Here is a 12,532-nt window from a genome sequence, read left to right on the forward strand (position 1 = left end):
CGTATACTAATATGCATGTAATGGGAGTCCCAGAAGAAGATGAGAAAGAGAAAGAGGAAGAAAAAATATTTGAAGAAATAATAGCCCCAAAGTTTCCAAAGTTAATGAAAATCTACAGATTAAAGAAGCTCAATGATTCAAAGTAGGTTAAACACAAAGAAATCTATACCCAGGCATATTATAATCAAAATGTTGAAAGACAAGGTAAAAATCTTGATAGCAAGAAGAGAAAAATAATCCATCATACGAGAATATGATTAACAACTGGCTTTTCATCAGAAACAACGAACACCAAAGACAAAGGAATGGTATCGTCAAGGTGCTGAAAGAAAAAACTGTCAATCATGAATTCCACATCCAGAAAACTATCCTTTAAAAAGTGAAGTAAAAATAAAGATATTTCCAAATAAACATACACTGAAGAATTTACTGCCAGCAGAGCTATCTACAAGAAATATTAATAGAAATTCTTCAGGCTAAAAGGAAGTGATACCCAAGGATAACTCAAATCCACAGGAAGTAATGAAGAACACCAGAAATGGTAAATACATGAGTCAATATAAATAATTATATATTTTCCTCACTTTTCCACTTAACTTCTTGAAAAGATAGAAGACTGTGCAGCTTTTACTGCAGTATATTACTGGTTTATAATAATTTTTAGGTTTATAACATCTATCGGTAATATCAATGATAATAATAGCACAAAGAAGGGAGAGAGAAAGAGATATATTAGAGCAATACTTCTATAGTTTGCCAGAATTTATTAGATTTAAATAAGTTAAGAAATACATTGTAATTCCTAGTACAACCACTAATAACTCAAATAATATAGTAAAAAGGAATTAATAAAAAAGAAACTTAAATGGTACACAAAATATTTAACACAAAATAAGTCAGTAAAGAAGAAGAGGGGAACAAAAATGACACAAGACAATCCAACCATATTTATAATGACGTTAAACGTTAATAGACAAAACACTCTCATTCTAAAGAGAGAGATTGTCAGATTGGATAAAAAATCAAGTAGATTGAAAGTTAAAGTATGGAAAAAGATGTATCAGCAAACAGTAACAATGAGAGAATTTTCCAGCTTTGATGAAAGACATGAATCCTCAGATTCAGGGAACACACACACACACACACACACACACACACACACACACACACCATAGTGAAATTGTAGGACACCAAAATCAAAGGCAGGATCTTGACAGCCATTAGAGAGAAATGGAAATAACCAACAAAGACAATTAGATTGATAGTAGACTTCTCAACAGCAAGAGAAGACAGATGATATAGGACTATCTTCAAAATACTGAGAGAATAAATGTTGACCTAAATTCTGTAATAAGCTAAATTATGTTAAATAGTGATAGTAAACTATATTTTTTTGTTAAATTTGCTACTAACAGACATTCATGGAAAAAAATTACTAAAGAATTTACTTTAAAAAAAAGAAGGAATGAAATGTAGAAGGTGTAGTAAGGGGGTAAGGCAAAAATGTGAATATATAATCACGTTAATCTAAAGTCAAAGACTAATAGTATAAAATATAACAACAATAATAAAGACTAATTGGGAGAGACGAAAAGAAGGTATTACTAAAATACTGAGCAACAAGTATATGTAAGAAGGGAAGAGGTGATCAAATTAAAGCACCCTAAGGTCTGTACATTGTTCAAGAGGAGAGTAGAAGTAATTCCCATTTTAGACTTTATTAAGTCAAATATTCACATGAAAATTATAAGAATAACCACAAAAATAATGGAATTAGAATATATAACTCCCAATCCATTCAAAAAAAGGCAACAAAAGAGTAGAAAAGCGTCACAAAGACAGGATAAATAGATGGCACAAAATAAGATGACAGAAATGAATCCAAGCATGTGAGAAATCACAATAAATATAAATGTACTAAACTCTCAAGCAATTGTCAGAATGGATATAAAATAAAATCTAGCTATAAACTGTTTACAAAAGACATACCTAAAACATAAGGAGACAGAAAGCTTTAAAGTAAAAGATGGCAAAGACATCCTAGGAAAATATTATCAACAAAAAGACTCAAGGGCAAAAAGCATTATAGATGACAGAGTGCTATCTCTAGCTCATTAAACCTGTTTCCTCTTCTGCAAAGTAGAGATTATAAACCATGCCCCCCCAGGAGAAATATGTAACATGTACATGATATTAGATAATGTAAAGTGAGAAGAAGAGGAGGAAGAGAAGAAGAAGAAGAGGAGGAAGAAGGAGGAAGAGGAGGAAGGAGAAGGAGGAGGAGAAGAAGAAAAAGAGAAAAGGGAATAGGAAATCTTGAGAGGGGGTCAAAATTAAAATTTAGAGGAGTTCCCATCGTGGCTCAGTGGTTAACAAATCCGACCAGGAACCATGACATTGCATGTTCAATCCCTGACCTTGCTCAGTGGGTTAAGGATCTGGCATTGCCGTGAGCTGTGGTATATAGGTTGAAGATGTGGCTCGGGTCCCACGCTGCTGTGGCTGTGGCATAGCCCAGCACTACAGCTCTGACTGGACCCCTAGCCTGGGCACCTCCATATGCCGCGGGAGCTGCCCTAGAAAAGGCAAAAAGACAAAAAAAAAAAAAAAATTAAAATTTAGAACATTTGGGGAAAGACCTGAAAGAAGTGAGGGAATGCTTCATGGGAGTGTCTTGGAAGGAGAGATCCAGAGGTAGCAGCAAAGGCCCTAAGTCTGAGGCACATATGTGGTGTCAGAGGAGCAACAAGGGGACCAGCGTGGCTGGGGTGGGTGACAGAAAATAACAGTGTTAGGAGGAGAACTCAGTAGCAGGTGCCATATCATGCAGGACCTTATAAGTCATAGTAAAGTGCTTGACTAGTCCTCTGAGTAAGGTTTTGAGTGAATGTAATTTTATATTTAAATGATCATTATGGCTGTTCTGTGAGAGAAAGAAGTGGAAGCAAGGGTATGTGCAAGAGACCAATTAGAAAGCAGTGCAATAGTCTAGACGAAAGAACATGATGAAGTGCTGGCACGGAGATGGTGAGGAGTGATTGGATCCTGGAAATACTTTGAAGGTGGGACAATAGGATTTGCTGAAGGAATCGATGTGGGATGTGAGAGAAAGGAGTCCAGGCTGACTTAGGGCTATACCCACATCATGTGGAAGTTTCTGGGTCCAGGGATCAAAGCTGTACCAAAACAGCAATGCAAGCCATGGCAGTGACAACGCCAGGTCCTTAACCCACTGCACCACAACCCACTGACGCAATGCTTTTAGACCAGGGCTCCTGGAAGGATAAAACTGCCATTATGTGAAATGGAGAGGATAGAGCAGGACATTTGGGATGGGAGAAGAGGGTACCAGCAGTTTAGTTTTGGACATCTTCTTCTTTTTTTTTTAAGGCCTACACCTGTAGCACATAGAAGTTCCCAGGCTAGGAGTTGAATCGGAGCTGCAGCTGCCAGCCTACACCACAGCCACAGCAATGCCAGAGCCAAGCCATGTTTGCAATCTACACCACAGCTTACGGCAATGCTGGATCCTTAACCCACTGAGCAGGGCCAAGGATTGACCCTGTGTCCTCACGGATACTCATCAGGTTCATTACCACTGAGCCACAACGGGAACAACTTGAGTCTGAGATGTTTACTTAACATCCAAGTGAGATTTTAATACACAGGTATACACACCTGGCATTTGTAGGAGAAAGTGGGTTGGCACTATACATTTGGGAGTCATCAGGCCCTCCATAATACTCAAAGCCATGAGCGTGGATGAGCTCACCCAAAGAGTGAGTGCAGGAAGAAGTCCAGGATCTAAGCCCTGGAAAACTCCAGTGTTCAGATCCTGAATAATCTGTGGGCACCAGTGACACAGACAGAGACTAGGCAGCCAAGAAAGAGAGCATCTAGAAGAATCTAAAAGGTGTGGAATCCTCAAAGCCAACTGAGAAAGGTGTTTGAGGAAGGAGAGAGTCATCTGCTGTGTTAGTTGTTGCTGACGGACCAAGTGAAACAAGGACTGAGCATTTACTAGCAAGTTTAGCAACTAATGAGGTTGGGCTCGTGTGAAAAGATAGCTGTGCCAATCAGATTCTCTGATTCAGGAAATGTAACAAGGAAATGCAGAGAGGCTGCAGTAGCAAACAAGGGGAGCCAATGTAGACCATCTTTTGCATTGCTTTTTGCATTGCTTTATTCTCCCCCCAGCAAATAGTAAAAATAGCTAACCTTTACTGAGTACTGGCTATGTGCCAAGAGCACTATTATAATGCCTATTTTTAAATAGGGACAGTGGGGCTCAAAAAAGTCAAGCAACTTGCCCCAGGTCACTCAGCTAGCGAGTAGCTGAATTGGAATTCAAACCCATCTCGAGCATTTAATTACTAAATTACACTGCCAGCAAAATAACTAATCTCTAAGCCTCAGTTTCCTCATCTGTGAACTGGGAATGATCTTTATGCCTACTTCACGCATTGGGGGGAAGGACAAATGAGCAATATAGAGTGTCCAGCACAGAGTAAGTGCTCAGTGTTAACTATTATTATTAGGAGCATCAAAAGGGCACCTTGTGTTTGCACACATTTTCTCACAGAACTCATAAACCCCCTGTGAGGTAAGCTTCACTACTATTGTTACTTCAAAGAGGAGAAAACAGGCATTGGGAGGGAGGTATCTTGCTAGTGGTCCACAGGGTGGAGTAGAAAGGAAAGAATTCAAGCCCAGATCATTTCTGAGACGGCAGCTCTGCCTGCTTCCAGTCTGTACAGCCAATCCTGCCTTCTGCATGGGGTAGGCTGGGAGCAATCAGGCCAGAACAGGGCTGGTGAAGCGTTGCCCTTACAAGCTCATCACTTTGACAATGCTCACTGGTTTTCAAGGATGTGACTCTCTGAGAGCCTCAGTCTGAGTCAGCTCCAGGAGTCTCAAGGCAGGATTGCCAACTGCCCAAAACCAGATCTCTGTCCTCTCCACAGGCAGATCCCTTTCTTTTTTTTTTCCTCCCTGTTTTTTAGGGCCACACCCGTGGCATATGGAGGTTCCCAGGCTAGCGGTCAAATCGGAGCTGTAGCTACCAGCCTATGCCACATCCACAGCAATGCTAGATCTGAGCCATGTCTGCAACTTAAACCACAACTCACGGCAGTGCCGGATCCTTAACCCACTGAGTGAGGCCAGGAATCGAACCCACAACCTCATGGTTCCTAGTCGGATTTGTTTCCTCTGCGCCATGACAGGAACTCCAGATCCCTTTTTTTTAATTTTTTATTTATTTTTTTTTCTTTTTCTAAAAAAAAAAATTGCACGCGCGCTGCCCCCACTGCCATCCCACAACACACCCCAGACAGTCCCCCCATCCCTTTTTTTTAAGCCTAGGTTGAGCATGGGTCTGAATCTCCCTTCCCGCCCTTTCCTTCAGGTGTGCCGGGCCTTCTCCCTACCTGTCCGGTGGTGAGGGAACGACTGTAACCAGGGATGGAGCTCCGGGGGTGGATCCGGGGTGGGACACAGCAGCTGGGAAAGGTCAAAATTCCAGATTCAGAACAGGGGTCTGCCAGGAGGCGGGAGAAGGGAATGAAAGCACTGGGATCCCTAAGCAGCTTCAGAAAGCCCCAGAGAGCCCCAGGAGACTCGTGGGTAAAGGGACTCTTCCAAAGAGGCATTCAGGTAGGGGCTCTCCCAGGGAACCCCCCTTCACATGGGGCAGAGCGAGACTCCCACTTGACTCCTAAGCAGGGAACCTGAGTGACACCCACGCTATGCACATCTCCTGCAGGCACCCAGCATCACCATCCTGCCCCCCACCCCCACCCCGCCCTCCCAGTCCTTACTTGATCCGGGCCTGGTCCACGCTGGAGGAGCGGCGGGTGGTGAAGCGCCGGGCGACTGCCTTGGGAGATGTTTTGGGGCTGCCATCTGAGTCTCCGCTCTCCTCATCCCCCATGGCTTTGATGTAGCTGCCGCTCCGCATCCTGCGGCAGGGGATCTCTCCGTCCTTGCCCCCAGTGGGGTAACCCCCCCAGTCATCCTGCGGCACCTGCGGGGACAGGGGCCTCTGTCTCTCAGACAAGTCCCTGCTAAATCTAGAAGTCAGGACCCTCAGTCTCCACTGCCAGCGGAGGACGCTGTGCCCTGGCTCAAGCAGGCAGCGCTCAGGAGCATGCAGAGCAGAGCGCTGGGCAGTCTCAGGTCATCCCCTCCCCAACAGACAAGGCCTTATCATCCTCTGTGGACCTGCTGCTACTTAACTGAGGGCGACCTAGAGAGTCTGGGGGCTGACATGTCAGGTGCCAGGGGGCTGAAGAAGCTCAGAGTCCTAAGTGACTATGTCAATCTCACTCCCAGCAGTAAAGTGACACTTGACCCCAGTCACTTTTCACCCCTCCTCTTTCATCCTCTTAATGTGCTTATGTCCCCAATTCCCTGATTTCCCCCTTCCTTCTGTGGGGAGCCACACAGGGTTTTAAGCAGGAGAGTAACACCGATTTGTGTTTCAGAAAGAGCACTTCAACAGTCCAAAAAGAGGATGGATTGTGGAGAACCAGGAGCAGGGCAGGGGCTCAAGTGGCAGGAGGGAGACCAATTAAGAGACGGATGCTGTTATCCAGGCAAGAGATGATGAGGCCTAAATTAAGACAATGACAATGAGGGGGAAGAGGAGATGGAAATGAGAGGTGTTATGGAGCATCAGTGAGCCTGATTAGACGTGGGGGGTGAGGGGGCGAGGAGGAGTCGAGGATGACTGGGAGGCTGCCGGCTGAGGCCCTGGCGGATGGTGCTGTTGTTCACTGAGCCACAGAATCCCAGAGAAACAGATCTGGGGGAAAGGTGATAGGCTTGGGGTTGAGCATCTCGAGTCTGGCAGAGAACTGTCGAGCAGGTGGTTGGGTGTTTGGTTCTGGAGTTCAGTGGAGAGATCTAGGCTGGAGGCAGATGTGCGGTAGTCAAGGGTAGCAGCCGAATCCACAGGAGTGAATGAAACAGCCCAGAAAAAAGAAGAAAGAGCAGTGAGGATGGATCCACTGACATTTAAAAGGGGCCTGCAAAGAAAGGAAGAAGAGCCTGTGAAGTCACCTGAGAAGGAGTGGGCAGAGGGGTGGGAGGGAAGTCAGGAGAATGCCATGTCATGGAAACAGAAGACATTTCCAGAATAGAAGGAGCTGATAATGTCAAATGCCACGGTGCATGCGGAGGTTAGTGATTCGGGCTAGGGAGTTAGACAGATTCATATTCAAATTCTGGCCCCATCACTTGCTAGCTGGATGAACTTGAGCAAACTGATTAATCTCTAAGCCTCAGTTTCTTCATCTGTGAACAGGGAATGATCATTATGCCTACCTTACAGCATTGGGGAGAAGGACAAATGAGCAATATAGAGTGCCCAGCACAGAGTAAGTGCTCAGTGTTAACTCTTCTTATTACATCATCGAAATTAAAGCATCAAAAGGTACCTTTCAAGGAGAACTCTCAAGAGACCACTGTCAGGACACTTTAGAGGATGGGATGTGGACATCAAACTATAGGAAAAGGGAGAATGAAAGGACATGAAGTAGCAGAGTCTGTGCTCTAAGAACGTGGAAAGGGAGGGGAGACAGGAGATGGAAGGGGGTATGGGGTTGAGGAAAGGTTTTCTCAGGATGAGAGAAATGTGAGCATGTTCTCGGGCTGAGGGAAAGAGCCAGTAAAGAGAAAGATAGTCTTTAAATGTGGGAAGGAAGGGAATCCTGTCGTGGACAGACAGGATTCTGGGGAGATGGGCTCAAGCCCTGCTGGAGGGTCAGCCTGGGATGGGTGGTCCTGGCTTCTCCTCTGGGCCAAGAAGAAAGAGGATGAGGGTGGTTGGGATCTTGATGAGTCTGCAGATGGGCTGACAGGAAGGCAAGGGGGTCCATGATGCTGGCCTACACTGTGAAGAAGGAGGAGTCCTGAAGGCATGGGGGAGGGGGCTAGGGCAGGTAGCAAAGATTTAAAGTACCTCTTGAAAAGAACAGGTTAAATGAGGTGTGGGCTGGGGTTCAGGGAAAGCAGAGGGTTTAGGAGAAGACCAGAGACTGGGGTGAAGCTAGATGAGGGGTCAGAGAGTCAGTGGGAGAACACGGACTCAGGCATGTGGGTCCCATGAAGGAGCCCTCAGGGGTTGAGGGGGACAGGGCTGGGATCAAACAGAAGATGGGAACGGAGGAAGGAGGTAAGGCTCCATAAAGGAGCAAGGACTCCGAGGGGAAAGAGGGGTTCTGGAAGAAGGTTGGGGGAGAGCTGGAGTCCAGTGGGCGAAACAGGGTCTCAACAAAGTAACTGGGGATCCAACAAAGGCACCTGGTCTGATAGGGTCAGCCTTGCGTGCCTTTGTGCCACGCTGCCTGGAGAGTCCCTGCAGCCTCTTGTTCTCCCCCAAACAGGCTCTGACTTTCCAGTCCTAAGTTGCCTGGGAACCCCAGCCCCGGATGGACCATTGCCCTTCCCCACACTCTACAGAGAGGAGCCACAGTCAGGCAGAGGGAGGCAGATGGGACAGCCAGGGCACGCTCTGCCACACTGCAGGGTTCCCACTCCACAGCCACTGCAGAGCTGCTGGCTCCTCTGCAGGACACTGTGAGGTGCATGTTAAAAAGGAAGCCCCCAGAGAGGTCAGGGCAGCCCTGGAGAAGCAGCAGGGAGCAGCAAAGTGGTGGCAAGGCTCCAGGGATGGGAGAAGAAGGGCTCCTCTGCCCTTTCCACCAGACCCTTCAATTCCCAGCTTCGAGAACCTCTCTATCCAGGGAGGGGGCAGCCCCAGGCCAACCCGGAAGTCCCGAACTCCAGACATCTCCAGCCTCCCCTTCTATCTCCCACCCCACCCCCACCCCCCACCCTCGCTGCTTCCACTATGGCCCTATCGGTACCCTGGAGCTTTTCTGAGTTCTCTTCCTAGGAAAGCCCTACCATGTATGGAACAACTTACCCGAAAGGCCAGTGACACCCAAAACACATGCAAGCTCAATTCTTCATACCTTTGAACATGCTGTAGCCTCTTCCTGGAACACCCTTAACATGGAACTTCTGCATTCCACTAACTCCTGCTTCTCCACTGAGATTCTGCTCAGGAGACATTCTTCATGGAAGCTGCTCTGAACACACCCTAGCCACGATCACCCAGGTGGGTGAGGTGCCAACTCTGGGCTCCCATGGTTCCCAAGGTTCTCTCCCATCACAGCCTCATCGCATTGGATTCCAGCTGCTTCCTTGTCTATCCCACCTTTAAACTGTGAGTTCCCCCCAAGCCGCGTCTCTGTATCCACAGCACCCAGGAAATGCTCGTCGAATGAAGAGCTGTGGATTAACTCTGTGGAAGGTGGGTTTGGGGGATAACCCTCAGTCCACTGGACTCCTAGAACTAGTCTGGACTTTTTCTCCTAAAATGACATGAGGGCTCAAGGAAGCACGTCAGAGGAGAGCATGAGGCAGAGAAGAGGAAGTTTTGGTGGCGAGAAGAACCCCTGATCCCATCTCCATAAGAAGATGGAGAGGGGACTGTGAGATGGATAAAGGCTCCATAAGAAGAAGAGGTCAGAGCTCCTGGCCTCACCTGCAGACGCCAGAGAGGTGATAAAAGAGAACAAGGACAACGCGCCAGCTGTCACCTGCACATCCACTCCCAAGAAGCCCTGCCTGCTATTGTGTCTGGAGCTCAGACTTCACTGTGTCCCTGCCGCCTATGGAAACCCATAGCACAGGCTTCCAGGCTCTTCCACAGCCCGGCGGGCGTCCTACTGCAGGTGCTCCAGAACAACAAACACCAGCGGCGGCACATTCTGGAAATAACTGACCTTCATAGTCAAACAATATCTGGACCACCCAGATTTGGGCAGAAAAGAGGTCTGGAGAAGGCCTGGGGCAGAAAGAAGACTGCTTTCCAACTGCTGACCTCCAATTTCAAGGAAGCTCCAGGCGGGGAGCACCACGCTGCCCTGTTCACTGCCTACCCTCAACCTCATTTTGCCTCCAGCCTCACAAGGCAGAGGCCAGGACAGCTCATCCAAAACAGCAGGTAAAGGAAAGGTCTTCCTGGCACTGACATACAACATCAGAATAGAAGGGCACTGTCACAGCACAAACGGGGAAACTGAGGTCCCCTAAGGGGCTCAAGGTGACAGAGTGAGGCCGGAATGAGCCTCCCTGCCTCCAGACCCTCCAGCATGGGAACAGCTGACTCCCACCCAACCCCTTCCACAGCTCCCTGGGTGACAACATTTGTGAGGGCTGAGGACCCTCTTCCCCACCCCCACCAAAGCCTCACCTGCAGATAGTGATAAGTCCTGGCTTTGGCCTTGGTCTCCGGACCCAGGAGCCCCTTGCCTGGCCCGGCCCCTGGGTATCCATCCCGGCCCTGGCTGACCATCATAGTATGCCAGGCACTTCGCTTGACCGATTGTCCATCCAGTGACATGGACATGCCAGTACAGGCAAGACAGCGGCCTTCTGACCCGCCCGAGCGCCCCTTGAAGCTCAAGTCCCGGTAGGACCCATCTGGAGCCTCCAGGCAGAAGGGACCCCCGGGCTCCCCAGGGGGCCGCCCACCCGCCAGGAAGCCACTATCACTGTCCAAGTTGTCGTCGGAGCTCCACCAGCCCGCGGCCTTGGCCTGGTGCCGTCCATCCCCCTTGCGGTCCTTGCTCTTGCTCCTCTTGCCATGTCGGGACTGGTGGTGGTGGTGGTGGTGGTGGTGATGGTGGTGGTGGGAGGTGTGGGAGCCTCCGGAGCCCGGGCCAGGGTAACTGTCTCCCCCGGAGCCACCTCTTCCCTCAGCCTTGGGCCCGTTATAGTCCCGCTTCCCTGGGGCCTCCAGAGAGTGGGACTTGGCAAACAGCTTCTGCACAGAGTGAACCAGGTGCCGGATGCGGCTGGGGCTCTCGCTGCGGGGCTCCGGGGCAGTGCCAGACCCCGGCCCCGGCCCCGGCCCCGGGCCCGGCCCTGCCCCTGCTGGACCGCGCTGGTATGGCAGCGTGTGGAAGCCATCTTGTTGAACTGGCAACTGCTTTTCAAACTGGTCCAGAAGTGTGGGAGGCAGGCGGGGGGCACCCTTGCCCGGTGGGTGGCCCACACAGTCTTCACAGGTGTCGAAGGGGCCCTGGCCAGGGTACATCCTGGGGAAGGTGCTGCTACCTCCCCCAACCCCGGCCCCTCCTGGCCCTCCCTCGGGGCCGATGGATGGCCCCTCACTCAGGCTCAGGGGCCCTTCAGGCGAAAGGTGTCCCAGGCCAGCTCTCGGGGCACAGAAGCGGGGCTCGGTGGAGAAGGCCTCCCCGGAGCCCAGCAGGTACGGGGCCCTGGCAGAGGGGCCCACGTCCATATGCTGCTGGTCAGCAAAGCGGGCTGGGCGGGGATGGCTGCCTCGGTCGCCATGATAACCCCTCATGGCCTCAGCAAGGGCTCTTCATAGTGTTGGGGGCCAGGCCCCAGGAACCTCCTGGGAAAATAGGGAGTAGTGGGATTAGGATTGAACAATAGACCCCTTCACCTGAAACTATATTTTTTTAGGTATTCTTATATCCCTTTAAGTAGTGCATATCAGTGCATTGCGATTAATTATACTATCTTTCCACAAATGGGGTTAAAAATCCTTAACACAGTCATCCTAGACAAAGATGCTCACGAGGGCACAAAACAATATCATCCTTCATCAAACACTGCAAATATAACAAATGCTTATTCACAAGAGGAAATGCCCTCAACCAAATGGGTTTTAAGAATCCTCAGGTAATGAGAAATAAAAAGATACCCACACAGACATAAAAACCCACTAGCCGTTAGGTAAATTAGCTTTCAACAAGCTGCTAAGAAGCAAAGTGATCCAGAGCCACACCTGTGTCCTGTCCCCACCCACTCCCACCGCTGTGAGGAGCCAGGCCTCAGGGTCACAGCTCCCAGCTGCAGGAACCAAAGAGAACACGAGACCCTAGTCTTCACACCCATCAGGATTCTGCAGGAAAATCCCTCCCCTTCCTTCCACACCCAGCTCCTTCCATCTGGCTGGAGGCTCATTCTGCCTCCCCCCAGGGCCGAGATAGGAAGGGACAACCTGAGATGATTCCTCCTTTCTCTTCTGGGTTCCAAATGTTCACCCATGAAATTTCCCCTTTTGCCTTTTACCACTGCCCCCAATTCAGTGGAGGGGAGTCATGAAGGGAAAAGAAATCATAAAGAGAAGGAATGCTGGCTATTCAGGCAGCATCAGAATCCTAAACTGGGGTTGGAACCCAGGAGTTCCTCCTCCCAGGAACAGTGGGCTGGCAGGGTAGGGAGGTTATGGAGAGAAAGAATTGGAACCAGTGCCCCTGGCCCCCATCCCAGGCTTGCCAAGGCTACAGGACAGAGAGGTCAGCTCTCAGCAAGAACTGCCTCCAATCAGGACTCCAGAGCTGCCAGGACAGGAGCTACGGCAGGAGGGGGTGCCAGCAGGAGGGACAGGGACTGAGGAGCTGGCAGACGGCGCCCTCCCTCATCCCAGACCAGGCTCCTGGGCCATCTGCTGACTATGAGGGGATGACAGCCTCAAAGACTCCAG

General features: G+C 49.2%; 1 protein-coding gene and 1 long non-coding RNA gene across 3 annotated transcripts in view; both read right to left on the reverse strand.

Moving 5' to 3' along the window:
* Positions 1 to 12,532, reverse strand: part of LOC146402666 (uncharacterized) — a 171,187-nt gene that overhangs the window by 120,842 nt on the left and 37,813 nt on the right. The gene's annotated exons all lie outside the window — the stretch shown is intronic.
* Positions 1 to 12,532, reverse strand: part of DLGAP3 (DLG associated protein 3) — a 63,023-nt gene that overhangs the window by 27,699 nt on the left and 22,792 nt on the right. For both annotated transcript variants that reach the window (XM_021095869.2, XM_021095868.2), the window contains exons 3-5: positions 10,265 to 11,434; positions 5,820 to 6,025; positions 5,430 to 5,502 (exon numbers count right to left, since the gene is read on the reverse strand). In XM_021095869.2, coding sequence (XP_020951528.2) covers positions 5,430 to 5,502; positions 5,820 to 6,025; positions 10,265 to 11,383 — 1,398 coding nt within the window. In that variant the 5' untranslated portion in view covers positions 11,384 to 11,434. The remainder of the gene's footprint in view (positions 1 to 5,429; positions 5,503 to 5,819; positions 6,026 to 10,264; positions 11,435 to 12,532) is intronic.

This window comes from Sus scrofa, chromosome 6 (genome assembly GCF_054392235.1).
Source record: "Sus scrofa isolate SSC_HxYL_T2T_F1_AM1 chromosome 6, Sscrofa_HxYL_maternal_Yorkshire_Landrace_v2.0, whole genome shotgun sequence".
In the NCBI taxonomy this organism is placed as follows: domain Eukaryota; kingdom Metazoa; phylum Chordata; class Mammalia; order Artiodactyla; family Suidae; genus Sus; species Sus scrofa.